Source organism: Brienomyrus brachyistius, chromosome 1, assembly GCF_023856365.1.
Source record: "Brienomyrus brachyistius isolate T26 chromosome 1, BBRACH_0.4, whole genome shotgun sequence".
Classification (NCBI taxonomy): Eukaryota; Metazoa; Chordata; class Actinopteri; order Osteoglossiformes; family Mormyridae; genus Brienomyrus; species Brienomyrus brachyistius.
The window spans coordinates 15,027,648-15,055,644 of record NC_064533.1 but is presented as its reverse complement, the minus strand read 5'-3'; the positions used below and the strand labels follow the sequence as shown (position 1 = coordinate 15,055,644).

At 43.8% G+C, this 27,997-nt stretch overlaps 1 protein-coding gene across 3 annotated transcripts; it reads right to left on the bottom strand.

Moving 5' to 3' along the window:
• Nucleotides 1-2: 2 nt before the first annotated feature.
• On the bottom strand, nucleotides 3-27,954 carry cpm (carboxypeptidase M). Of its 3 annotated transcripts, none has more exons than XR_007398497.1 (10): nucleotides 27,618-27,954; nucleotides 26,398-26,585; nucleotides 23,342-23,439; nucleotides 13,031-13,200; nucleotides 10,989-11,176; nucleotides 10,235-10,405; nucleotides 9,274-9,426; nucleotides 8,608-8,756; nucleotides 1,808-2,694; nucleotides 3-1,703 (listed from the first exon to the last, which is right to left on the bottom strand). XR_007398497.1 is itself a non-coding variant. In XM_049016977.1 (9 exons), the coding sequence occupies exons 2-9, from the start codon at nucleotides 26,558-26,560 to the stop codon at nucleotides 2,452-2,454; spliced, it is 1,335 nt and encodes a 444-aa protein (XP_048872934.1). In that variant the 5' UTR covers nucleotides 26,561-26,585; nucleotides 27,618-27,954; the 3' UTR covers nucleotides 3-2,451. The 3 variants fall into 3 exon arrangements, 1 of the variants encoding a protein (XP_048872934.1); XR_007398498.1 differs by having other exon boundaries at nucleotides 1,910-2,694; XM_049016977.1 differs by having other exon boundaries at nucleotides 3-2,694.
• Between the last annotated feature and the right edge of the window lie 43 nt (nucleotides 27,955-27,997).

The window sequence follows — 27,997 nt, the reverse complement described above, 5'->3', positions numbered from 1 at the left end:
TATTTATGGTGAAAACGATTTATTCTTAAAGGCACAGCATGCTTTCCATTGGAACAGCAACAAATAGTTTGTGAGGTGAGGTAGAATGGCTGAGGTTTGGCCTACTGAAAAGCTGAGTTAAGTTTCCTTTAAAAAAAACTGAGTGTGGATTATAGAATACCCCCTGTGTTCCGGAGGTGCCCTCTCAGTCTGTACTGGAGGTCAGAAAGAAATTATGTGTGAAATATCAAGTTTTTACCAGGATATTGCTCATGTTCTGTACTACAATCTGAAAGTGCATTTGGCATGGCAATGGTTGCTGTATTATAACTTACACAAACAGTATAAATTCATCATTTCCTGAATAAAAATGCCAATGTGTCTCATTTTCGCACAGAAATAATTTGAGAGGAAGGATTTGCAAGAAAAAAGCTCAATCTTGCCTGGAGAACATAGAAACAGTACCTACAGAAGTCAATTGCCAGGCTAAACTAGTGAATGATAAGGATAATGGTCTGTTCCTTAAACATCGCGATCCCAGTGATTCTGCAAAAATGCAGCAATGAAGGGCAGTGCTGGTATAAGGCGGGAGCAGGAAGCCTTATACTGTGTTCCTGCAATCCCTGCAATCCACAGTGAGAGATACGCTGATCTCCAAGGGACACGAGGAGACTGACAGGCAAAATAAAAATGATTATCTCCAGTTGTCTTTTAAATCTCTTCTTTTCTGTGTTTTTTGTCAGGGGCACAGATTCCCCACAGGTGCTTTCAAAAGCATTTTGAGACTTTGTAGAGATATTTGCTGCTGACACCCTGGGTGTCATATACTCACGCTGGGAAGTGCTTCCCCTAACATTGTAGCTTCTCAGAAGTTACTCGCTGATCAGAGATTGTTTGCCAATATCCTCGTTCCACACTATGACGCAGCGAGAAAACCTGCCATGTCGCCTCACTAATAACTAACTAATAACTATACTAATACACTAATATTATAGTATAGTCATCAGTGTTAAAAGTTAAATTATGCTAAAATATATAAAGGATGCCTCATGTGGTAATTATAATGACACAATTGCGTGAGTATGCAGAGTACACATCAAATGACTTAACCTTATTTAGCTACAAAAAAAATCTAAATCATATAGAATTACACATAATGGAAGCATGCACTGTTGGTGATTCAGATATGAAATATTTTCTGAGATTATTAAATTAAAAATATGTATACTTGAATATATTTACAAAACAAAGCTAACGGTAAATAGCATATATACCAAATTAATAATTTAAAGATAGGTGTAGGTAAAAGTAAATTTTATAAATAAAAAGGATTTTTACATTATTATTACTGAAAAGGATTTTACAGCAAACCATATATCAATAAGAAAATTAGAAAATGAAAATTTAAAGTAGGCCTATATTAGAGGAATCAGTAAGGAATATAGAATAATGTAATAAAAAAGTAAAGCTGTATTCTAATAATTGTAATTGTTTCTTTTTTTGCCTTAGCTTTCTTCACCATAATCTGTTCTGCTGTGAATAATTGTGCTTCAAGTAGAATAATCCTTCAAATAAATACTTCCTTTTATGTTTGTGGGATCTTAGTTGCCCAAAGTTGTTACCTTGTGCTTCCTTTTATGTTTGTGGGATCTTAGTTGCCCAAAGTTGTTACCTTGTGCTTCCTTTTATGTTTGTGGGATCTTAGTTGCCCATAGTTGAGTTACCTTGCTCGTCCTTTTATGTTTTTGGGATCTTAGTTGCCCAAAGTTGAGTTACCTTGCTCTTCCTTTTATGTTTGTGGGATCTTAGTTGCCCAAAGTTGAGTTACCTTGCTCTTCCTTTTATGTTTGTGGGATCTTAGTTGCCCAAAGTTGTTACCTTGTGCTTCCTTTTATGTTTGCAGGATCTTAGTTGCCCATAGTTGAGTTACCTTGCGCTTCCTTTTATGTTTGTGGGATCTTAGTTGCCCAAAGTTGAGTTACCTTGCGCTAGCCCAGGATGGCCCTGTTTGGTTCCTCTGTCAGCACACTGTCATGATATTGTTATTGCTGTAGCACTTCTGCACAGGCATGTGCTCAGTCAGACACCAGGGGGCCTGCAGATGGGCAGCGTGAGATGCTGAGATTCACATCGCAAGGTTCAATGACCCCGGCTCTCACGAAGATCTATTTTCTTTCTGGTACTAGAAGTGTTATTCCTGGATGTAAAAAATGCACTAAAAAGGAGGGGTGTCCCTGTTAAATGCACTGGTAAAGTCAGCCACTGGCGATCTTATAGAAATTTTCTTCATTGCTGCTCCTTCCAAACTTCCGTTCCACTACCACTGCATGACAAAAATGTCTATAGACATTTTTTAAAACTAAAAAAGCACCTTTACTATGGAAAAGAAAAATGATTAAAATAGTCCATTATAAAAGCTCAAGTGTCACGTGATCGTGTCATGTGACCAAGTCAGCAGTATGATGGTGCTTCTCACAGAAGCAATATGCAGAGCAGCAGTGCCAGCAGGAGTGCGAGGGGTCTGTCGAAGAAGGCGCCCCTGTTGCTGAGGCCCGTGTTGCGCAGAATCGGGCCGCAGGTCTCCGTCGGCTGCGTGGTTGGCGGGCTGCCACTGCGCCAAGGGGTTATGAAGTTGTGTGTGAGGGCGGAGTACCTGTCCGGTCCGTACGGGATGGACATGGTCTCGGTAAGTGGCTCCTCACCTGGAACCGTCACCTGTTCAGGAAGAAGGATGGTTTGTATTAAATGCCTGTTCATTTGTCTCAAGTAACATGTAGAATCTGGAGCCCCCCCCCCCCCCCCATTCCTCAAGTGAAGTGGCTGAATGTGGCCGACAGGAAATGCGTGGTTTAAGTGGTGATAAACACTGGCCCTGGGAACAGAACATTTGGAAAACACATTAATTGTATGGCTTTCCCACATTCATCTCTTCCCCCTTTAAAAAGGCGCCGTATTAAAAAGAAGATGATGGAACTGGGAGACTATAAAGAGTAACATGTATAATTTTGTACTCTTGCGAAATTGTAATTGTATTATTATTTTCTGCAATCTGAACCATGATTAGCTGTTAGAGGATGGATATGATGAGTTGCTATTACCGTTACTGGCTGCCTTCAGGTCAGTGTTGGCCCTGATGACCGTACAGTCTGCACTCCCCTGGAACATCTATAATCTTCTGCAATCTACTGCTACCAAATAAGGCTTCTTCATCCAGCCGTCACACTGACTGAAACCAAATGTTGCCCATATTCTGGACGGTGGAGAATGACTTGCTGCTGAAATGGCCTTTTCTCCTCCCTATAGGGTGTGGAGGGACACAGCATGGAGCTCCAACAGAGAAGGAACGGAGGTCCACTGGAGAGGGTGAGCAAAACCAAGCACCTGGCCGTCCACATCTCTGAGGACCTGACGTGGGCTGAACACATCCACGTTCAGGCAAAAAAGGCAAAGCAGCGACTGCACCACCGTAGACAGCTTAGGAAGTTTGGGGTCTCCTCTGCTGTCCTAAGGACTTTCCACTCCGGCGCTGTGGAGAGCATCTTCACTCAGAACATCTCGTCCTGGTACGGCGACGGCTGCGATTTGAACCGAAAAGCCCTTCAGAGAATGATCCTTGCAGCGGAACGCTGCTGCAGGTCAGCTCTCCCTTCACTGCAGGTCAGCTCTCCCTTCACTGCAGGTCAGCTCTCCCTTCACTGCAGGTCAGCTCTCCCTTCACTGCAGGTCATTTACACAAGGAGGAGTAGATCCAGAGCTATAAGGACTGTAGAAGATTGTCTCATCCCAGTAACGAACTCTTTCAGCTTCTGCAATCAGGCAGGAGACTCCACACCATCATGGGGAAGACAGAAAGACTCAGGCCATTCTACTCAGGACACACCCCCTCTCTTTACAGTATAGTATTATAGTACTTTATATTATAGTACTTTATATTATACTATTATAGTATTATAGTATATTATTATAGTATAGTGTTCTGTTCCTGATCACAGGAACCTTCTCAGGGTCTCATTGTCATCACTCTATATTGTCTACATGATTACTACTGCACTGTTCATGCTGTTACACTGTCACTCAGGTTTCTTACAGTTTACACTGCTATGCTGTCATTGCACAATGCACTTTAACTTTATAACGGCATATAGCGCCTCTGTAAATCTGTTTCAATCTATATTACATTCAAAGTTCTATTTAAATGTTTTTTTTTGTTCATATCTCTTCTAACTGTATTCCTGCTTATTCCTTCTTACATTATCCTAATGTTGCACAGTCAAAATAGTGGTTCAGGATACATTTCACTGCATAACTATGCATGTGACAAATAAAGAATCTCGAATCTTGAATCACAGCATCTCTCCCACACGGCGAGTGCTCAAGGCCATTGACACGTCACATCCTGCTGGTACTGTCTCCTCACACATCCAGGGGGTTGGGTTGTCCACAAATCCCACCTCTGCTCTGTGTGTGGGGTTCGCATGTCCTCCCTGTGTCGTGTGGGCTTTCTCTGGGTCCTCCGCTTTCCTCACACACTCCAAAGACATGCATGTACTGCGAAGAACTGGCGTCCCATCTAAGCTGTAGTCTGTAAGTCGTCCCCGCACCCCCGGCCCCTGACCAGGAAATGCGGTTAGGATATGGATGTAATGATACTCATGATGATGATGGTGTAGACTGCCAGTGATTGAGGGTGCAGAATCGCGTCTGACAGGCTGATGGCTGCCCGCCCAGGTGGAGCCCCGCTGTTGTTCCTTTATCACGGAGTCGCAGTGTCTCCAGTAAAAACATGCCCTGTGTCCTCGACAGTCACTGGCCGCAGTTCAGCATTAACATGGGATTTAAGCCTGACTCTGCCACTGCCGGGAAGCCCCTTTGTTTGATGATACCATCTAAAAAGCTTTAGAAAAGCTCGTCACCATAATGTGATTTTTGTTCCCACTGGGGCTTTGTGGTTAACACCCGTGAAGTATACTGGTAACATCCTTTGTGGATGACTGTCTCGTATCCATTTCCCTGCTTTATTTTCTGGAAAGAGAATCACACCCTCAGTGGTTTTATCTGTTACTCTGCCCCCCTGCACCCCCCCCCCATTCAGCATACTCCCAAACTGATAAGAACAGTGCTTGACTTCTCTGGGTTGGTAAGTAGAAAGAATGGTGGTGCTTTGTAAGATCTGCTGTCCCTCATTCCGTCTTTCGGATGTTCCTGGATTTTCCGAGGTGGCATTCCCAATGATCAGATTGCGTGCAATGATTGGATGGGATTGTTCTGCATTATTTACTTCCACGGTGCATACCATTACATAGTACAGTGGAATTCCTGCGCTGATTATATTGTCGGAGGTACCACAGCACAAAAGCGAGATCGCGGCATTACTTTGTGACAGAGCTGGAATGTAACAATGCATCTATTCTGGGTGGGGTTTGGTCGGCGTAACTCCTTTACGTCATGTTTTTGTCCTTAGTTAACAATACTTTACTAGATCTTTCAAATCCTTGGATTAAAAAACACACTAAGCGGGACCCATGCAGGAATAACGTGAGACTATGAAGTGATCAGTCACAGAGTAGAAAGCTGGGAGATATGAACACATGTGCCTGTGACACACTGGCGTCTCAAGGCACTTGAGTAGAACCTGGTGTTAAATTCTACAATGCAGAATAAAACCCAAACTGGGGCCACTCTGATTTCTGTCCCTATAAATGCTTCTCCTTCAGCCCAGACTATTCCTGGGATGACTGAATGGAAATGATCATTTCGCAGCAGAAGTGGAGATGCAACCATCCCGCCACAACAAAAGCAATCAGCATGGTGGTGACTTCGATTGCCTCCTTTGTGATTGGTTAAATTGATGAAGCCACTGATTGGCTGTACATGGTGTGGGGAGAAAGGAGACTAGTACCAAGATCACAGGCCCTTCTTTCCTTTTCTTAGGTCTCTGTGATCTGAGAGCTCATCCCACATCACTGACATCTTAGCCTTGACCTTTAATTGCTGCTAAAAAGGCCTGGATTCACTTAGTTCTGTTAATGTTACAATCAGTGCTTCTCCATAGTGTTTACCCAAGACAGATACATTATATGCTACATCTGAATCAAATATCGAACTGAGTGGCACCTGTTTGGTTAAGGAATATTTTCCCCATTACAGCCAAAAGTCTTCGGACCGGTTTTTACACTGGAATTTATGGAGTTTCCTTCACTAAATGAGCCACGCCTGATCTAACACTTACAGACTGGAAATGCTGTCTTCAGAACGAGTCCACAGGTATGCTGCCCTACAGTTTCCATGAAAAGCAGATTCTGTTTTGTGCTTACAGAAAGATATACACATTTCAGCTTCACAAACTGACAGGATCAAGTAGATTGCCCACTGCAAATCGTGCTTAGTTCAAATATAATACCTTCCCAACTTTAAATTTTTATTCATAATAAGTGTATTTGGTTAACAAAGTATGGGGCAATTAGAATGTTTCAAGAAAAAAAAGAATTTATTTGCCTGTGACTATTTTACTCATGACTACACTGAGCTCATCCCTGGAGCTCAGCTCAGGACGTGCCTGACAAATCTGTCTTTTGAAGGATCTGTTACTGAATCTCCTCACGTTTCCCCCATAGCACAGGGGTCAGTGCATGGAAGGTCATTACAGGTTATGTGATACCTGGAAGGATCAGACTGTGATAATAAGCTTAATGGTTTTTATCGGAGGATCCTGCTTGTCCTACCAAGCGGCCCGTAGTACAAACAAAGTGCGTAGATTGCAGCTTGTCTCACTTCTTCTGCCCCAGCTGCTCTGCCTCCATCTTTCTTAGCCCCTCTTTGTTTGTCTTTTTTTTCCAGCTAATTCCTACAAAAGTTTCGACATTTGGCCTCTCCTGGGCAGCACGGTGTTCATCTTTCGCACATTTTCTCTCATTTTTAGCGTATTTGCCAAGATTACGGACTAAAACCTTTGGAGAGTTGGGACTTTTCGTTACACATTTCGTTAAACAGAGAGAGGTATCCCGAAATCTTCTAAACCACTGAACTCATCACAGATTGCTACAGATTGTTACGGAGGAGACGGTGATGCTCACCCTTCTGCCCCCACATTGATTAGGGGACAATAGAGAACTTTCCATTGCTTTTCTCCTACCAATAAATGAGTCATCAGGACCGTGCTTGGCACCAGGAAGCTGCCCGAAACTAGATAAAGTTGCCTCAGGGCATATGAATCAAATTCCAACGGCTCCTATATAGTGATAAACAGTATAACGCCGAGCTTAAGGTGAAATGTTTGAAATGTAATGTTGTTATTTCAGTACAGTTTCGTCTGTTTTGTTGTTGTGAATACATCAGTGTGGGGCGGAAAGCGCTTCTGCATAATGCACAGTTTCATTTTTGCACATGCATGCTTAAGATCCCGATGTCATAGATGAAATCTAACTTGGAATCAGCAAACTCACTTTAGTGTAGGACACATGGATTCAGCAGCAGATGAATTACGTTTTTTTGTGGTTCAGTGAAATTGGGCAGGGGGCCCAAGGTGGCATTTTGTCAGGGGGGGCACAATTTCTAGGTACAACCCAGTTCAGCATTAATAGACGGCTCAGTCACAGGACACAGTAGTGGCTCTGAGACTAGGGATCTGTGCCAGCAACTGGAAAGTTACTGGTTCAAATCTCATGAATGCCCAGAGTCATTCTACTCCATTGGGCCCTTGAGCAAGGCCCTTAAGCTGCAATTGCTTCGTCCAGGGTGATGATGTTAATCTACATCCAGCCTCCTATCTTACAGGGAACAACTTGGGGGTTTGTGACAGGATTGACACTCCAGCCACCAGAAAAAAACTTCACACTGGTCCATTTGGATGCTCAGGTATCACCCAACCTTACAGGCTAAAGGCTAAAAATCAAGTTGGGGATCTTGACATTTTCATGGAATCAGATATCAGCTATGATGCCCAGGTCAAGGCAAGAAACCAAATCAGCTTTTTTCCATCTCTGCAACATGGCAAGAATCTGAAAATCCTCCATGCCATTAACACCCGCAGGATGGACTAGTTCAAAGATCTCCTTATTAGTCTACAAATAGCTAATTAGACAGCTGCAACTTACTCAGAATGCTGCGGAGCTGTTTTCCTAGGACCAAGAGAAATTAGAACATCGCTCCTATTTTCAGATTGTTACATTGACTTCCAATTAGTTACATAATTTATTTTAAAGTGCTGCTACCTGTTTATAAATTGCTTAATGGCTCATGTCTGACACGCCTGAAGATTATACACCTCGCAGACCTTAGATCTGTAGTGGCACCTAGAGTTATATTCAAACATGGTGAGTTAGTATGTAGCCACTATACTAGTTCAAACCTAAAACCCCGTTCTGGTCTTGTGCTTTAGATTACTTTACACTTTTATTTTGTATTATTCTTAATGTTCATATTATGTGATGTGTCTTGTAACTTCGCTCTCAACCGGTTTTAATCTATTGTTTAAATTTTGAATGAGCCATATCATTATCACGTAAAGCTCTTTGAATTACCTTTGTTCGTGAGATGTACTATACAAAGAGATTCACCTTGTGTAATCCAGCAGTATCCCTCATGCGCCCCGGAAGCCGTGCACCTTTCACCAAACGTCCCTTCACTCACCTTGAAGGTGTAGTTGCCGGGAAGAAGTAGCCTGTAGAATTCCCCGTTGCGGTCAGTCTTGAAGGGGCACAGGTTGTTCCTGCCTTGCACCTCCACAATGGCATTCTCCACCGGAGTTCCCCTGGAATCCAGCACCTGGCCCTTCACACCTGACCAAAGAGCAAACGAGAAGGTGGTGGCCATCTTGATATTCCATCTGACTGTCAAAAGACTGTATATGTGATAATCTGACCGCTAACAGAGTGTTTTCAGCCCTTTCTTATAGCGGATCTGCCATCCTTGATGCCCAGAGGTCTGTCTGAGTGTCAGTGGATGAGTGATTTACTGGGAAACGCTCCACAGTGTAAGCAAATGAGAGGCATAAATGGAAGCTCGGCCCCAGGGAAGCAGACTGAGATCACATACAGATAATTGTGCTGCTAATGGGCTCCTTATTGTAAGTCTATTTACCTGGCATCATTATCTTGGCTCCTGGGACTAATGCATTCCTCCAGACACAGGCATGTTATGTATGCCCATTTTTGAAATATCACACATCAGCGAATGTAAAACATACAGTATAGAGTAACTATATATATAGATATTTTAGCGTAATATTTGAGAGCTTATCCTGAATGACCCTAAGGAGGCACTTTCTCTGCTGTGCAGGGGGGCGGCAGGCCTGACCGAGGTGGACCAGCTCCATGTAGGCCAGCAGAGCCTGCTTGTTGTCCTCCCAGAGTCCCGGTAGGTCAGTCTCGGGGGGGTACTTGCAGCAGGACAGCTCCAGCGTGATCTCCAAACACTGGTCCCAAATGTAATTGTAATCCTGCATCCCTCCTGAAAAACGAAAGAGCCCATCGTAACAAGGGCTTCTCCAGCACCTACGGTCCTTTTTCTTACTTGACTGGATTCCAAATGGTTTTTCCTGTAATCATTTATGGTCCCCAGCCTGACAGAAGCAAAGTAAACATGGTGTCACAGAAATAAAGTGAAATGAATGCTATTTGGTTTCAGGGCAAACTTTCCCGTTATACCAATTCACCTTACAATTTGTCTGTGTTATCCAATTCTGTTGACTTTTTTCTGGAATTTCCTCGTGTCTGATTAGAGTGTAAATATTTTCTGTAACACCACATCAATCCACAGCTTTCTTGAATGATACGAGTGGGTTTGACATTAGTCCTGACTGCAGCGTTGTCTTTTCTGACACCTAACCCTTTGGTCCAGCATTTAAAAATGTAAAAGTAGGATGGAACCACAAGCCATGTATTTAAGTAATTATTTTTTTTTCCCAATCAGGAAGCAGACTGAGTTGTAAAGGTTTATTTAAACAAAATGTTCTACGCTGTGAAAACATGTGGTATATGGAAGTCTTTTCATAATCTGTCCATTTTTCCATTGAGCATACATCTTAAGCAGACTGACTTTCCATTGGTTTCTAGTTTGTAGGTGTTAAGTACAGACCCCACCATTAAATAGTCTCCAAATTATTAAAAGAATTTGTTGTTATCTCCTGATTCAGTTGTTTTACTGTATATTTTTACATTGAATTTAATTTTGATTTAAAGCACAATTAACAATCTTGGGGTTGCCATGCCGTGGATTCAACAGAAAGCAGTCAGCTGGAGGAGAAAGAGAGACTGACCTTTAAGAGGATACCAGTTATAGCCATTGGTGATGCCATCCTTGAAGTCCTTGGAGTCGTAACAGCTGTTACCGTTATGCATGCTCTTGTGCGTGAATGAGTAGGTCTTGGCCAGGTGGATGAAGACGTCATCGTCAGGGGAGACACTAGAGCCCCATTGCAGCTCATTTCCTAGTTCAGACAGCGTTAGCAGAAATGCTGATTGTCTACAATTATGCAACAGTTGCTCCAGAGGCTTGATGACACCATCTAAAATGCTTCTCAATCCAGTCTTCAGGGACTCCCACACAGTCCACGTTTTTTTACTCCTCCCAGCCCCCATCACACTTGAACCAAACAATCAAGAACATTCAAGAACACTGTGAACCTGGTACAGGTGTGCTGGCCAGTCTGTGTAGCCAGTCTGGGACAGTACCATGCTGAGACTTCTCCCAAAGCAGGTGCTTGAATGGGAATGAATAATTTTGCCAACCTCAGGGATGGGGGTCCCCCTTGGTTATTTTTGTTGGTTATCAAACAGGGGTTCTTAGGACCTCCAAAGGGGCGCACGTTCAATCATTCAGGCTAGAGGGGCAAGTGTTTAAGCACCTTCACTGCCCCCCACTCCCCTGCTGCATGTGTCTGGTCTGGAGGTCCTCGAGAACTGACTCGAGAAACACTGATCAACAGTATTCCAAGGCTCTTTGCATATGACAAAATCATGCATCCTAAGCCACGACCCTATACCAAGTCATGTGACTGCCTGATGACGCACCTCCATTGCTGTTGTCGTATGGATAGCTGGCCACCACAGCACCCCCATGCAGGTTGGCGGAGAGGACGAAGGGCTCCGTCTGTAGCCAGTCCATCACCGCCTGCACCTCCACCTCACGCGCCATGTCCATGTTGCTCTGGAAGGCATCTGGGAAGTTCCGGTTCAGATCCACTCCATGCTTATTGTACCTGTGTGAACATGGCAGTACTGTTAACTGGGTTTCCTGGGAAGGGAAAACTCAATTGAATAAAGATCTGTGACTACAATGAAAAAACTAAAAATGCAACAACTCTTGTATTTCGCTTGGTTCCTTATGGTTATGGTTAGGGCTGGGTAGGGGTTAGGGTCGTCATAATTAGTTTTAGCATTTTTCCCATAGAAATGAATGAGTGGTCCCCATAAAGATTTGTTGACCCGACATGTCCGTGTGTGCATGTGTGTGTGTTCGCTTGTGTATAGTCATGTATATGTAACCAAATGTCCCCACAATATGACAAAAACCTGGTATTTCACCTTGTGGGGACATTTCATCGGTTTTCATTGGTAATCAAAACACGAAAAATGAAAGTAAAAAAAAGTCTCGTATGTTACATACTGTACCTATTATGGTATATTAAAAAAATGAAGGTACCCTTTTTTTTTTAGATCTTTCCTGTGACACTGGAGTGACCTCACATCTGCCACATGCAAAACTGCATAAAAACAGTGATGTTCTGTTTAATACCATATAGACAGTTTATAGGGACAATGGGAGTTTCTTTCATGTAGGTTTCATTTTGCGCAAGTTTAGTTTATGTTTGGAGTGGCTCTGTGCTTTACTGAAGGATCCAGAAAACAGGTGGAAATTGTCCAGAAAGGGCAGGCAATTTAAACATTTAACAGAGTGCGTACATGAAATGTGACTCTTGGGAGGGGTTTGATTGGTAATAATAATACAAGAGGCTTCATTTTGCAAAGGTTCAGCCTGAGAAGGATCATCCGTCTTGTCACGCTGACAATGAGACATGTGGGAATCCTTCGGCCTGAATCTTCGAAACCAAGCCATTCAATGACAGCAGTTTGACGCAGAGACCGGGGGACCAGAGGAAATGGCTTTGCCTTTGTCATGTTGTTTTCCTGGCTCATTTTTAATCCAGAGTGGCTCTTTTGTGTAAATGAATTACACGTCTAGCACTGGGAGGATCCCGGATGGATTAAAGTAGCGGGTTCCTAGGGCAGCTGGAAGTTCCTGGTTCTCCGGCTCTGGGGTCTGATTGCCCCCCTGCCAGCCCAGCTGTTTCTCTCTCCAGAATGGGGCCGGCCTGAGACGGCCATGTTTTGGTGCTGTTAGCAGGAGTGCCTTCTCTTATGTTCATTTTATGAGGTTTCACTTGAGGATCTATAACTCTGAGGTCAGGAACAGCTTGCTCTAAATTTAACCCCTAACTGTGTGTTTACACCCATTTCCTCCATGTTCCATACCCACTACATTCCCATTACAGCAGGGGCACTCCGACCCTGTTAACACCCCCAACTTTGCAGACGGCATATCATATATCACTCAACTGTTTTTGCGAAAGATTGTTTTTATGAAAACCAGTCTGTTTTTACTGGAAACTTAAAAATGTATTATTCGGCCAATGACCCCCCCCCCCCCCCCCCGCAGCCTCCCACCCCTCAAATGTACAGAGGTGGAAGTCAAATCGTCTATAGTTACAAACAGGCAAGTTCCTTAATCACAAGCAGCCCTTTACCTGTGTACGTAAACTATAAGTATGTGGTTTGTGTAAATTGCTTTGACAGGTCATTGTATAGTTGGATGCATAACTAACTTGGAGATTTGAACTGTTTCAGATTATATACTGAGCTGAACATAGCAGAGAAGGTAGTGGGTATGGTTACTGGATTGTGATTAAAAGGTAGAGGTCCCGTAAGATCCTACCCTGCTGTACCTTTAAAAGCAAATATATCTGAATGGCTCCACTTTAACACCCAGTAGTATTGTAACGTTTGCGCTTCGCTCTGTATAATTCAGAAGCACGGTGAGAAGCTGGCAGACTCACCGGCCCTCTGAGTATACGCAGTTGCGAGTAGAGGCCTCGAAGCCGTCGGGGTTCATGGAAACCAGGATGTGCACGCGGGTGCTGTTGAGGAGCCTCGTGACCTGGGGGTCGCTCAGGTAGCCCTGGGTCAGGTGATCGATCAGCTGGAGCAGCATCACACGCCCCACCACCTGTCACACACGTCACAGATCAGGGTTATCAGAATCAGAACCCACTGCGACACAAAGAAAGCTGGTGGACATTTCGGTCGGCACAGCCTTTCGCGGAATACAATAAATGCAAAGCACAAGGTATGAGGTATGTGATAGTAGTACATTAGTTTGTGCAAGTCGAGTAGTACACTGCAGAACGTTAACACAGGCACAATACAGACAACATACATTTATATAAATACTTAAACCAAGGCTTTAGTAAATGCTATTTTTTTATTGGTCCAGAGATATCAGGTGAGTGCTGATTGTTATTGTATAAACGCACAGGCAGTTCCAGTTGCCTAATAACTATTTAAAATGAATGTGCAGAGGTGTCACTCAACTTTCCAAAGACATTCACAGTGTGACTTTTTACTCCTACATTAGCAGCTATCCTTATCGGCATAATTCACCTTGGTTTTCAAAATGCAAGCACCTGTCTGTTCATGGTTTTTATGGCAATTTAAGGGACTTGCTGCTTCCAGACCACATGTTCTGTCCTTATAGGGACTATATTTTTAATCACTGGAACGTTGTTAAATGAGAATGAGAAAAAAATAGTTTTCGCTGTTCCTGCTTTGAACCTTGGGAGGAACTGAGTGGCTGCCATTCTCAAACAGGCATGTAGAAAGTCATTTGTGTGAACAGCACCTTTACGTCGAGCTTATTATGGTGTGATGTGATGTCATCAAGGAAAGCCAGAATATCCATTTTTCTCTCATCTTGCAAAAACGCTGAGGATTGTGTGACTTTCTGACTCTTCTGTTGTTGCAAGAAACCTTCTGTTTCATTTCCAAAAGCGCTCCAGTGCCCTTCCTCTGCTCAGTCAACTCACATTGCTGAGTAGCAGTAGGTCATTTGCAGTTGCATCAATTTCTTTTAGGAATTTTCTTAAAGACCCTAAAAGCATATTGTAAGGAGGGAAGTAGCCCATGCTTGCAATGTTCTGTTAGACTCTATTCTTTCTCTGGAAAAACACCCAGACCTAATAACGAAATTGATTCTGACATTTGGCGCTCACACATTGAACTGCTTCTGAATGATCCCAGTATGTCTCATCTTCAGATATCTAGATGGATTCTAGAGAGGTTAGCTTTCACTGGCAGCCCACATAGTCAGAGGGATAAGCCCTTAGCTGCCTCCTGCTGCATATTTCCAGCTGCTAGACTCAGCTGGCACTGTTGAGGATGGAGTGGAACATTTCACCCAATTCACGGACACCTGCGAGATCCTGGTGAAAACCTATTTACCTTCATTGACTGCGGCTGGTGCTAAAGTCAGCTGTAAAGAGGGGAGGGGGTGGCAATTGAAGAAGGAGACCTTAAGGAGTTGTGCAGAGAATGTTGTGAAAATGCTCCATGCTCCCACCTGCAGCTCAAACCAAAGAAAGGCTGCCCACCATGGTTCTCGTGCTTCTTGCTAATGCTACGCACTGAAGAAGATCGACAAGCTGCAAAAGCTAGCTGTATGTAGGAACACCTTAGTACCAAATAGAAAGTTCAGCTTTATTCCCAGAGCACACATGTGCCTGCATGGAGTCAAAGCTGCCATAGCACAGAAGAGGACAAAGGAATCTAAAAATAAAGGGACTTCGGGAAAATCTCTGAGAAGTGGATGAAAATCGGGCAGAGCAAATATAGACACGCTAAGACAGGCAAAAAGAAACAAGTTAAGTGACCCAGACTGTGGTGTTGCTCTTACTGCGGGGATGACGGGCACGTGGCCGCTGTTTGTGCTATTGCTGCAGACCCTGATCTAGGGGCTAAGAAGAGGAAACAGCTGCAGGAAAGACAGCATGTGTGGAAAAAGCAAAACTATTCTGGCTTATGTTTAAACTAGATTCAGTCCTTGTTTGGGGGGGCTGAAGGGAGTCAGCAAAGTCCCATAGGTGTTAAGGGCAAAGGCGAAGCTCAACAATGTACCAGGCTAGAACACTGACATAAAACACACCTATTCAAGCTTCCTAAAGCATTGATAGGCACCAAGAGCCCAAGTGACCATTAAAGGTGTTCCATTTAACTATCAACTTGACAATGGCTCCCAAGTCACGACAATTCCCCAATCATTATTATACAGCACTTGTCAGAGCATTTCATTACGCCACTGTATTATCTCCTAGAGATGGATGGGGGGAAAAGATAATTTGTAACTTATGTGGGTTACATAGAAATTAATGTCGCTTTTCCAAATTATTTTCTTGGATTGACAATCGATATGTCTACACTTACTTTGTTAGTCCCTGACATTTGAGTCACCTCCCAGTCCATCATATTAATAGGTACAAATAGTCTTGATGTATCTGTTTTGAAACTGAGCTAACAAACTATCAGTCAGTCCCGCATGCTTGCAGACCAGTAGTCAAAGTACTTGAGCTCAGACAAAATCAAGCTAGAAATCATAGTGTGATGAAAATGCAAGACATGACATCTGAAGTCATCCCAGCTGGTAAAATTGTAGTACGTCTGGGTGTTGTTGTGGCTAATGGCTTCCAGGATGAGAAGTCTGTCATTGCTGAACATCTATCTTTATCCTCCTTCCCTTTTGGCCTACCAGTAAAAGCTTGCTTCATTGACTTCCCCAAGCAGCGAGACTATAAAAAGCTACCATTTGTGATCAATAATGAATCTGACCTTGATGCTGTAATTCCTAAGTGCTAATTGCTAAGTGTGCAATTTCAGAAATCAGTTTTTACCCAAGTGTCTTGTCACCAGAGCACGGTATAGTAAACCCACCAAAGACTCAACCAGTCCACTAACAGATAAAACTCTCAAACTCTCCTTTTAAACACCGCGTTCAACCAATACACCCACATGATATTGAAGCCGTCTGTTAACACATCAAAGACCTTCTTGATATAGGAGTGAGAGAGTCAGTCACCCTTTTCAAGCCCAATTGTAGCTGCCAAGACAATGAGCAGCTAGATCTGATTGCGGATTCCCTGTATAAGGCAGAATTCACAGATAATAAAGGATGCCAATGGTCTTCCAAGGCTCAAGGACCTGTTGACGGCTCTCTCAGGGTCCTGGTGGTTTTCCTTTCTTGATTTAAAATCTGGTTATTACCAGATTGAATTTGCGGAGGCAAACAAACTTAAGATGGCCTTTGTGCTCCCTCTAAGATTTTGGGAGTTTAACCGCTTGCCTCAGGGAGTGACTAACAAGCCCACATCAGTTAAAAGGTTAATGGAAATGTGCATGGGGGACATGCATTTACAAGAGGTCCTAGTTTTCCCTCATGACTTGAACAATGATATTGTTCTCAAAAACACTGGATAGATATGAGGCAAAGGTTGAAAATACCCCCTGAGATGTGTATGTTTTTCCAGACATCTACCTGGGGCATGTGGTCTCCTGGAAAGGAGTTGAGATGATTTAGAGAAAATATCTTAGCTGGTCCCACAGAACCTGTGAGAGTTAAGATCTTTTCTCAGGTTCGCTGTGTATTACAGAGGATTTATTAAGGGCTACTCCAGCACTGTGAAACCCCTCCATATCTTAACATCTGGTTACCCACCTTCTCGCAAGAGATCGAAATTGAGAGAGGATCAATGTCACGAGCCAGAGGAGCCCTTAGGGGGATGCTGGTGTTCAAGCTGGTTGTTCAAAATCTCACCACCCTACTGGGTTTTGCTGATCCTCAGAAGCCCTATATGTACCCCACACAGATGCTATCACCACTGGGCTTGGTGCTGTCCGGTACCGGGATCAAGAGGGCCAGCTTTAGTGTTATAGAATATGCAAACAGCACTCATATAGAATATGAGCATTGTCCCATAGTGAATCTGCTACCCAGCCCACAAGCCGGAGTTTTTGGTGCGCAAGCGGTCAGTGACTAAAAAGTTCAGTGACTATCTTATCTGCAATCACTTCCACGTTGTTACCTATAGCGATCCCCTGACGTGCATAGTGACCTGCAAAACTGGATGTGACCAGTTACAGATGGCTGATAGTGCCATCTGCATTCACAGTCACGCTTCTGTATTGCCCTAAGAAGCAAAATGCGGATGTGGATGGGCTTTCCCACAGGTCTCTCTTAACCAGCAAACACTGATGCAGTACATAAACCGGTGGCGCAAGCTATTTGTAGGTGGCAGCTTATCTACAGTGCTAGCCATTGTGCCTAGAGTTGTGCTGATGGTATTAGCCTAATTAAATCTCTTTCCATATCTGCTGACTCTGTGCCAGACAGCTATGGACAGGAAGATCAACTTGAAATATTGCCAGTTATTCCCCACAGAGGCAGAGTTGACAAATAAATGCTGAGCTGACTATCGTATAAATCGTGTTTTAAGAATGAAGAGAAACCACCTCCTACTTTGAAAAGTAAACTCCCTGATCTACAAGACAGCTACCAATAATGCTGCCAAAACAGTACACAGGAATAAACCAAGGCACAACAGGCATGTAACTGCCTCAGATTTGGAAGCCAGTGCTTGAGTACTGTAACAGTCCATGTAACGGTGCAACAAGTAGGGACCCTTCTAGTCTATATGGTCAAACCCCAAAACAAGGATGGTCCTTTAAGGACACTGCATGGGGACTTCCATGTGCATACTTACCTACAGAAGTAAGCAACAAGCTTGTCCAGCAGCCAGTAAGGAGCAGGCCAGGAACCTGCTTGAATCCTTTGGCAGATGCTGGTCACTTCTTAGAGAAAAATGATAAAATCATGCCAGTCCACTGGTATAGTGAACTTCCAAATTGTCTGGTTTCCAGATTTTCACCAGTCAAGAAGAGTCCATTGCAGTCTGATCCATCTACGCCTACACTGCAGGATACTCAGTATACTGAATCTCCAGGCAGTTGTCCTGTTGAGAGCCCCAGGATGTTGACTGAGCTCCAGAGGTTGATAAATTACCTGGCATGGTTGATCATGCTCCTGATAGTGTCTTGATGGAGTGACACTGAGTACTTACTTACCAATAGAGTCATACCAGCTGGAAGTGTAGATAAATAGCCTTGACTGAAAAGGACCATCCTAGCACACAAAGTGAACAAGCCCCAGTCACTTCAGACCTGGTCAATAACGTTAATGGGATATGCTGAGAAAGGCAAGAACTTAGTCCATACAGGTGGTCAACCAAAGATTGAGAACCTCCACCAGTGTGTTAAACTTGCCAACCTGTTGTTGACTGTAATGCAGTCTCCCTGTAATGGTTTTGCCACAGCCTTTGATGATGTCTTAAATCAGAATGAGATCTCTTTGTATTCCCTGGTTTTGGCCACTCAGAGAGTAACCACTCAACCAGTGCCACTGGGGGGGGGGGGAGTGTAGCCCATGTCACAAAAATACCTGACATGCTGTAGCAACATAGTAATGGTACATAAAGGGTTAACATTGTTTCCATGATTGGCACTAACATGAGCCAATTAGGCTGCCTACTCTAATGCAGAATAGAAAATCAGAGACTCCCAGCAGCCCTGCCAAGTTAATCGCGGTATGCAGCCAATCACTATTTTCTCACTCTCACAGTATTGGTAATAGGGGCTCTGTTATAAGATTTTCTCACACGAAGCCTATATGTAGGTCTGAATTTAAATGTGCAGATCTGTTGGGAGCTTAGCAGTTGAACTAATGCTGGTGATATTTCACTATACGAATTAGAAGTTAGTTATACCTGATAAGTGTATGAATGTGATTGAATGTCCATCTTCTGGTGTGACCAGCAGAAGTTGATGCCGGTTGTCCAGATTCCTCCTAATGTTCCCCAGATGTGTCTTACTCGATATTCCCAATCCTGTTGTGCTAACCGTCCACACCTACATTGTGTCAGTCCCTCGTTAGTACGGTGTATAAGTGCTTCCCCAGTAAATTGTACAAGTCTGAACTACTGTCACTATTTATTAATACACATGTTCATGCAAAATTCATTCTGGTGTTGAGATCTCCTTATTGCTACTGAACTCGTGTTCAGACATCTTAGCCATCAGATACTGGTCCATATTGCTACATTGATAGGCATTAAAGTGTAACTTGGGTTACAATTGAGCTTTGTAATGTGAGGTTTGCATGCAGCTACTCAGCCCTGGAAGCCCATTCCAGCTTCCGTTGCATAGTTTTTATGCTGGGGTTAATGCCAGAGGATGTTTGGAACTAATGAGTCAACAGAGCATTGGCAACTTTTACACTATGCACCTCAGCACTCGGCGACCCAACTGTTACATGGTCTGCCACTTTGTAGCTGAGTTTCTCTTGTTCATAAACGCTTCCACTTTCCAGTGACACCACTTACAGCTGACCAGAGAATATCTAGCAGGGAAGAAATTTCACAAACTGACTTACACAGGTGGCATCCTCTGATAGTATGAAATCTGAATAACAAAAGAAGCAGGTGTTCTGACTACCAGAGGTATCAAAGTACCCTCTGCCCCGAAGCATAGCAACGCTGTGACGCTGCTCTCTATACATTAAAGACAGAGGCTCACTCTCCTAGTCCAGCAGCCACAGATAAGAGGAGCCCAGACGACACTATGATCCAAATCTGGAGCCCGAAGGTGTGAACTTGAAAAGCGCAAGATGAAGCCTGGAAAACGTATGGATGCTTATCAGCGAGGAGTCTCCTGCAAGTGCACGTGCCTGGCAGCTAGCAGACAGCAACCTACCCAGGCAAACACCAGATGGTGTTTTCACAAGTGTTTTCAATGGGCTTCATACACAGCGGCACAGGTGGACCACATGCGGAGTAACTGCCTTTCCAGCAGCAGCCTGAGGAAAGGTCTTGTAATGCGTTAATTGCCTTATTAACGAATTTTCAGCACCACGTGTGCCCTAAGGAGCCTCAGAGTATGTGGAGTAACTGGCTCATTTCAGGATCAGAACCATGTGCACAAGGAGGTCGGGGAAGCCTGCAGTCTTTACTACCCTCTTAGAGATGGGAAAATCCTAGGTTGTCCCCTGCCTCGTGCCCATTGCTTCCGGGATAGGCTCCGGACCCCCCACGACCCAGTAGGATAAGCGGTTTGGAAAATGGATGGATAGAGATGGGGGGGATGGAGATGAGGGGGGGTGTCAGTTACAGAAAAAATGGAGAAAAATAATCCAAACAAAAAACAAGAAGGTGCCAGATCAGCTGTGATGAGAGAAAGCAAACTTTTGGATAGATAAATGGCCCCTTCTGGGTTTGCTTGTTTAAATGACAGGAATGGGAGGGGCACAACATAAAAAGTAATGTAAACACTTCCAATCACCTGACTCACGCTTTAGGGTGGCCCCGCCTGCTTACGACGTCAGCACAGTTAAGCAATGACAAGCGCAGTAAAAGAACTAAATTTACATCTACATCCTGGTGAAATTTATAAGGCGTTCACCAGAGACCAGAATTAGTATAACCTTCTAATTAAAAAACATCCCATCCAGGATGTGGTCCTGCCTTGTGCCCTGTGCAGATGGACTAGGCTGTAACTGGTCTGACTGTGACCAACATAAGCGGTTGGAAGATAGTTGGATACATGTGTGCGTCATAATACTACAAAGTTCCCATATCTTACAAGTGACAAGGTGACGTAAGTGGATGGTATTGACAAGTATGCAGAGAATGTTTTTTTGTCATGCTGCATTGTTAGAGGCACCATCATGGAAGACCGTTTCTGTGCCAGATGGTTTACAGTCTCTCCAGGTCCTCTGTGCCTCTCTACAGTGCGGAGGCTCAGCTGGCCTAGGTGAAGTGGGCAGGACTTGTAAATAAGGCAGGAAATTGTCCTGGTCTGGGTTGGTGTACCATGTGCTCTTGGGTCTTGGGTTTTCGATCCCCAAACAGCATGCAGCTGCTCTCACTCAACACAGCTGGTAGAACAGGTTCACCCCGGCTAGACCAGAGGCAGCCACAGTCCTCTCAGAGTTCCGCTGGATGCAGTACATATTTTTGAGGCAGGCAACCATTGCTACATAATCAGGGACGCAAGCATAAAAACACTTCATCTTGTGGCGGGAGGAAATTCAAGCCGATTATTCAAGCTTCACCTGCAGATGCCGTGATCCCACAACCACTGCCATGGGAATGGACTCACGTATTAAACCAGGTCGACCCAACCCAGCTGGGCAGCGACCAGGGAAGGTGTAAATGTTTCACTTCTCATCAGTCTTTGGCAGGTGTTTTTACAGCTGCCGTCCATGCTCACCATCATCAAATGCTTGATCTGCCTCCAATATTGTCCTAACTCAACCAGGGCACATTTTCCTCTTAACGTTACTAATGGCATAAATTTCCCCTGACGAGTAAGCTCGTGTCAGGCCATGTCAAACAGCAGCCACAGGGGCCAGCACTGTATGACATTTCCAAACCTGGGTTAAGGCACACAGGCTGAAGTTTCCCTCCAAGACATGACCTGGCATAATTTAAGGTGAAAATCAAAAACAGATCTGGCGAAGACTAGCTTCAGAGTTTTACGCAACACTACCTATGGCTTAGCCATCAGTGGCGGCCCACGCTGTCAGCGTTATAATATTACTTACACTTCTTCTCATCCTTTAATGATCAGTCAATACATACATCAACAGCATTAGTTCCACACTAGCAACCTCCACTCTTACAAGGGATTATTCGTTCGTTTTTCTAAGGGCGCTGTATGCTTATTGATGGATGAACAAGAAGGTAGCGCTGCAGACTGTCCGGAAATTTGCCCATGGATAGTCCTGAAGAAGGAGGGACAGGAAAGCATGTCAATTCTAAAAGATTAATGAGCCTGAGGACACCCTTAGGGTCTGGTGACAGGTGACAGACGCACTCAGGCATTCAGGCTTCCTGGAACAGGTCACTGGATATCCATGCATGCGACAGAAGCCTCTGTTTGGATAATTACACAGAGCCTGTAGTTTTGGCATTGATGCTTATTCTCTTCCAGACCAGATTAACTTTTTTGTTTCCAACAAATAAACACACAGTCGTGCTCTATAACTTTATTACTACTTATTATTATTATTATTACTATGACCATATAAAGCAAAGTCACGGGGTGTAAAGGCTTTACAAGAGTCATCTCAAAAATAGCCACTCGTTTAATGCGTCGTCCTTCTCTTCCATTTGTACTGCGGGAAATGCCTTCACCTTGGGTATGATGGTTGGCACGCCTAGCGGAGAAGTTGAGGAGACTGTGATGGCATCAGATTCATGATGGTTCTCGAAAAGCCACCCTCACTTGCCTCTCCCATCAGTGTCCCAGTCTGATTCCCAGGGTCCGTGGCTTTTCCGCGGCTCGCTGGTTGCCGGACCCTCCTCCGCGTCTCATGGCCCCCCCACGAACTAGCACGTGTGACCGTCACACATCATAATGGTGACCCGGGAGACAAGGTCCTTGAGTACAGCTGGTCCTCTTTCATATTCCAGAGCAAACAGAAGGGGCAACAAAGGTGCCATGAAAACAAGTGAAAGGATCCCCCTAACTGCTTTCTCCACGGCGGGTCACACTTGGGTGCCTCCTCACTGTGGCCCCGGAGGCTGCAGACTGTAAACTTCTTTGTGCCCCGGGCTCCCTTCTCCAAGACAACTATGTTTACCCCCAAATGGATAAATGGAAAGCTGTTTAAGGTCATCTCCACTGTGGTCCTGCCTTCCAATTATATTGAAGTCTGGGGTGACCTAAACTCTCAAGATTCTTGCTTTTTTTTTTCAACCTGCACCCTTGAATCCACTGGTTTGATTCTCAGTAACGGTGTGATTGTGTGGGTGAATAAAGGATGTGAAAATCGATTGTTTACATCAACATGAAAGCTTTTGCAAGCATTTGCATCTTCATTAAAATGCAGGGCCTTAAATGAGTAGGACAAACGAATCACATCTGTATATAAAATCACTTTTCCATGCATCTATGCTCATTGGTGGCTTTAGACAGGGAAACAATGGGCTCGCACATTGACATAAGGATTATTGTGCCTTAATATGCATTCAGTGTAGTGAGTCTGGAGAATTTCAAGAACTAATGATCCGACTTTGTGATTGGAAACTGGAAATTGAAACGACAGAAAGCGACGTACAAAAAACATCCGTTAGACACACAAGGCGATATTTCCTCACCTAAAAACTGTAGGTGTGAGACTTGTTAGACCTATTTATTATGCTAAATATATGTCTATAGTGCTCTGTCCCTCATGGCCAAACACATTCAGCTTGTGATAATGAGCGTACCTCATTGCCATGCATGTTCCCAACATATTTGAACTCCGGGATCCCAATCGTGTGCTCCGTGGGAGATTTACCCAGGACGAGAACCCAGAGGTCTCTTCCTGAAATAAAAGGAAAAAGTACACAGTTCATAAACTTTGACAAAATTTTTTAAAACTTGACCAGTTGACATCTAGGTGTCGTAGTTACAGAATACCAACAAAACCACAGAACAAAGCAGGTTTAAAGCAGTTGTGTGTCTGCAGTCGGTGATTAATAATGGGTGAAGAGGAAAGAGCTTAACTGCTGGTCATGTGTCCTATTGCTCACAACGTATGCTTGGTACTCCCACTGTTAGCCAGGCTGAAATCAACAGTGCATAACAAGCCCAGCAATGGCACCGATACACAAATATAACCTGACCATCATCCTACAATGGAAATTAAAGCATGATGTTGGCCTAATGGTCAGTCTTTGATGCTTTGCATAAATACATGGCTTTCACAATTCTTCTGATTGCTTGGAGGGACTGATGACACACAGTGTGCCGAGTTGGACAGAAGATGAACTCAGCAGGTGGTTGAGGATTAACAGGAATTAACACTCTATGTCATTTGCTTTGACAGGGATAGGTGCCCAGGGAGATTAAGAATATGCTGAACGCCATTGTCTTATGATGCCTTGTGATCCTGGAATCTTTGGAGACACCTTGGATTTCTTGGTTCAGTTAAAGGAAGTAGATACATCAGGTATGTAAGATGCAATGCTACTAGCTAATGTATTGCTAGAAATACCACATTTTATCTGTGTTTCTTGGGAAGCAAAGGAATTCATCTTGGCCAAGGTTCAATCAGCTAATTGACTATAGCTAATTTCAAGCCGTTGCTGGGACAGCTGTCCCCTCAGCCCCTGTGTCTGCCTGGATTGGTCACAATAGAAATTGAGATGCAATTTACTGGGCTGCCCATGGAGACTCCTGATATTTTTCTCTCCAGAGGTTGACACATTGTGTAGATGAGCGCATTAGCATCTGAATCTTTTCAGATTGAAATTCGAGAGGGAGACCTGGCAACCAAGCCGCATCTCAATACCAGCTTTGTGTCTGCCCGCCTGCACAGTACAGTACCTTAAACCAGAGCAAGTCTCCACAGAACTTTTGAAAGGCAGTGAGGAAAGACAATGGATGACAGGCAAGCGGCTTGGTGGGTTACAGTGCGCTGTCATTCACATGCGGTCTGCGCAGTGCATGTCTGCTCCTGCCTACTCCTGTTGCGTTACGCCAACCTAAATCCAGTTAGTTTGGCCCTTTGATGAATGCTTGGTATTAGTCTTCTGGGATACTGCACTGTTCATTAGCCAAATGTCTGGAGGACTTTTAGCTGAGTGTGGATGACTGCACTGATTTTACTTTCAGATCAGAGATGAAGAGTCCTTTCAGCTGACTATACTTCAGGACAATGCTACCTGAATAAAACAGACCTAGCAGACTATGCGGATGTTATGGCAGATTAAGTAAAAACCTCAGCGCAGCCACGCAGGTAACTCCTCTGTCCCCAAAAGCCTGGGCCACAGCAAGGAGTTTACGTGTTTACTTCTGTGTTATAAAGCAGCAGCACAATTTTAGAAACTGAAAATGAAACATCGCTGTTCTCCAGCTGGCGTTGGGATCTGATAGGACTGCATATTTCTACACTTCTAACTTGTCCAAGAGAGTTTAGACATGGATCAAGCCCTAGAAAATTCCAAGGAAGAAATGTATAATACTATACTTCAGGCAAGAACAGGGATTATTTCGTTAATGGGTGCTGCTGGGGTGTGATTAGTAAATATTACAAGCCATAACATCTAAAATTTCCAGCGGGCCAGTATTGCTGTAATTACAGATCAGTCTGCAATTGTAGAGGCATCATAGGATCCAGGTTAAGCAAACCTTAGTACAGCCTTGGGGTGTCTTGTGGAGGGGGTGGGGGTTGGAGAGGGGGGAGACTAATGTCTGAGCCGAGATTACTATCAGCTGTTGTGTCTAAATGTAACATTAGATGACTTTTATCCCCCCTCATAACAAGTCTGATCTAATCTTCCGTGCGACACCCCCCTCTTTAATGAATGATGGGGTACAGATTTTCCGCCCCTGTGCTAAAATTCACAGTGTCTGGTATGGTCTCTGAGCCTCCGAATACCATCGAGACGCTTCTCAGGTCTTTGTCAGCCTAATCCTCAGCAAAGGAAGGACACCACAGTTATGCCGGTCAGTTATAAGCTTAAAGCACAGCCTGGAGAAGCCTACTCAGTTCCACATGTTTATGTATGCGTTTGAGTTTCATGCTGGGCGGCCCTAGCTACAAATCTCTAAATTATATCCGAGAAACAAAAATGATCTGCTGAGCTTAGTAGGGCAATTTCATAAATATGTCAAATCCGTAGTCAGTAGAGACAGCTCTAATTCCTCCACAGGGTGGGAATCTTCCATGCTGTGTCGGAGATCATTGACATTGACCTGCTGCCCCGAGGTATATTCCAGCCCCAACAGGACTCCTCAAAATTATCTGACAATTTGGCTCCCCTCAAGTATTTGGTCATTTTTCTCTTGCCAAGGAACAAGGTGGTGTGCAGTGGTCTCTGTGAAGTCTTAACGGTTTGTTTTGCTTTGCATGCTGGAGGGGGGAGAGGCCTCCTCCACAGATCTCACAAAAGTCACAGTGACCAGAGGAGTGGGGATCGCAGCCGGCCTGCGGCTCACATCTGCGAAGGCCTGCACCTAAATGCTGAGCATTGTGCCCTTTCGGAAGCGGAGGCCTGGTGCTTTAGCATAACACTGAAACACGCCGATGATGAGAAGACTGGCTGCAGAGTCTCTCTGTGTTGACACTGAACATAAATCTTACTTCCTGAATATCTAAGAAATGAGGCTGACAAAATGTAATGAATGAAGCATTTCATGCCTGAGCAGACACCCCGTTCAGGCTATAAATAATGCCAATTATACACTTTACTTAATAAAAAACTTTAGTAAATCCTTCAAATTAACGGCCAATTATAATAATAATAATAATAATCTAAAGCATCACATGCATTCTTACCTTCCACTGATTTTCCAATGCTGTGTAGGTGTGTTAATGAAGAATAATTTCTGTGGACTGCTTTCAGATACTCTTCCACTTCAGTGGAGTTGTGATACCGAAATTCCAAGCCGTGGCACAGAGCAAAGTTTAGCAGGCCCAAAAGGAGCGTCAAATTAGACATCGTCCACAACAGTGGCAGCCTGGACCTGAAACATATTAAGCTATTAATAACCAAGGGCAGTACAAAGGCTCATTCCTCCAGGGGAGGGGGTCGTTATCCCACCCCCGGTCTGCTCACTGTGTGGGGAGTTCACATGCTTAATTTCCCATAGCGGGTGCATGTACCCCTGCCTCTACCAGGAGATGGCTCAAACGCACCCCCCCCTCCCCCACTCACTCATCCAGATTAATCTGTGCTTGGGTGATTCCATGCTTGTCTGTGCTTTGAAATGTGCACCTTAGCATACTGCCTGCATTTCACTTGATCAGGGACCAGTTTTCATTTGACTTTAAAACACGAGGCACCATTGCAGTAAAATATTCAGTATTTTAAATAATTCGGTTTAAGTATTTAGCACCATTCCCAACATTACCACATCAAGACACTTTAAAAGTAGGCCTACTGTAAGCAAAACAAAAATATATAGTATTTCCTCTTTATGGATGGATGGATGTTTTGGTACCTGTTTAAAATGCTGCAATGTTTATTATGCAATACATTTACATATACAGTAATGAGCAGAGGATTTATAGTTTTATCATTTTCAGCGTCTCCGTTAACTATGAATTGTCTACTGACTACCTTCGTGATGGGCTTATTTTCTGACAGACAATGGATGTGAACAATTCAGGTTTTAGACATTGTGTTATTTATGCCGTAACATGTAGAACTTTAGGAAAGAATGTAAGGTTTTTTTCCCAGATTAATAGACTTAGTCTGAAATCATTCGCTGAATGAAAGCAATAAATAAAAACAGTTAAACCAGGTTAATTATACCGTATCCAGTTCCGTCGTGTTTAAAGTTTTTCCACAACGGGTTAAGGCTATGTAATTCTGAATAAACCGCCGGTAATGCACAGACACCGACTACTATTACAAAATGTAATAATGGAAATAGAAAAAAAATGTGAAAATGGAAAAAAATAACATAAAAAATAATGTAACGGTTTGGCTAGCATGTTTATCATTTATTATTTGCTGAGTATCCAATACATCAAATACATATAAATAACGTTACCTTATTCTGAAGTTTCCTGTGAGTTCAACTCCGCTGACTTTAAATAAAATATCTCTAGATGTTATAAGCTGTCATACAACAAGGTATATTTCCGGATACCAGTCTCAGCGACAGATGAGTCCAGAAATCCTCGCTGTATGAGATTGTGTGAGAGATGGTAAACTTGCCTCGTTGCCCACCATATGCTTAGTCTCTATCTGAGTTCCTAACATCGTAGCAACTTATAAGTTTCAAAATCGTCCCCTGAGTTTTAACACATCCGAGGCGGAGCCACGGCGCTTCACACACGGCAAACACGCAGCTCCGGCTCCTCTCCGTGCCTGTGTGTGTGTGTGTGTGTGTGTGTGCCGGCGCGCTTCGGTACGAATGACACCCCGACG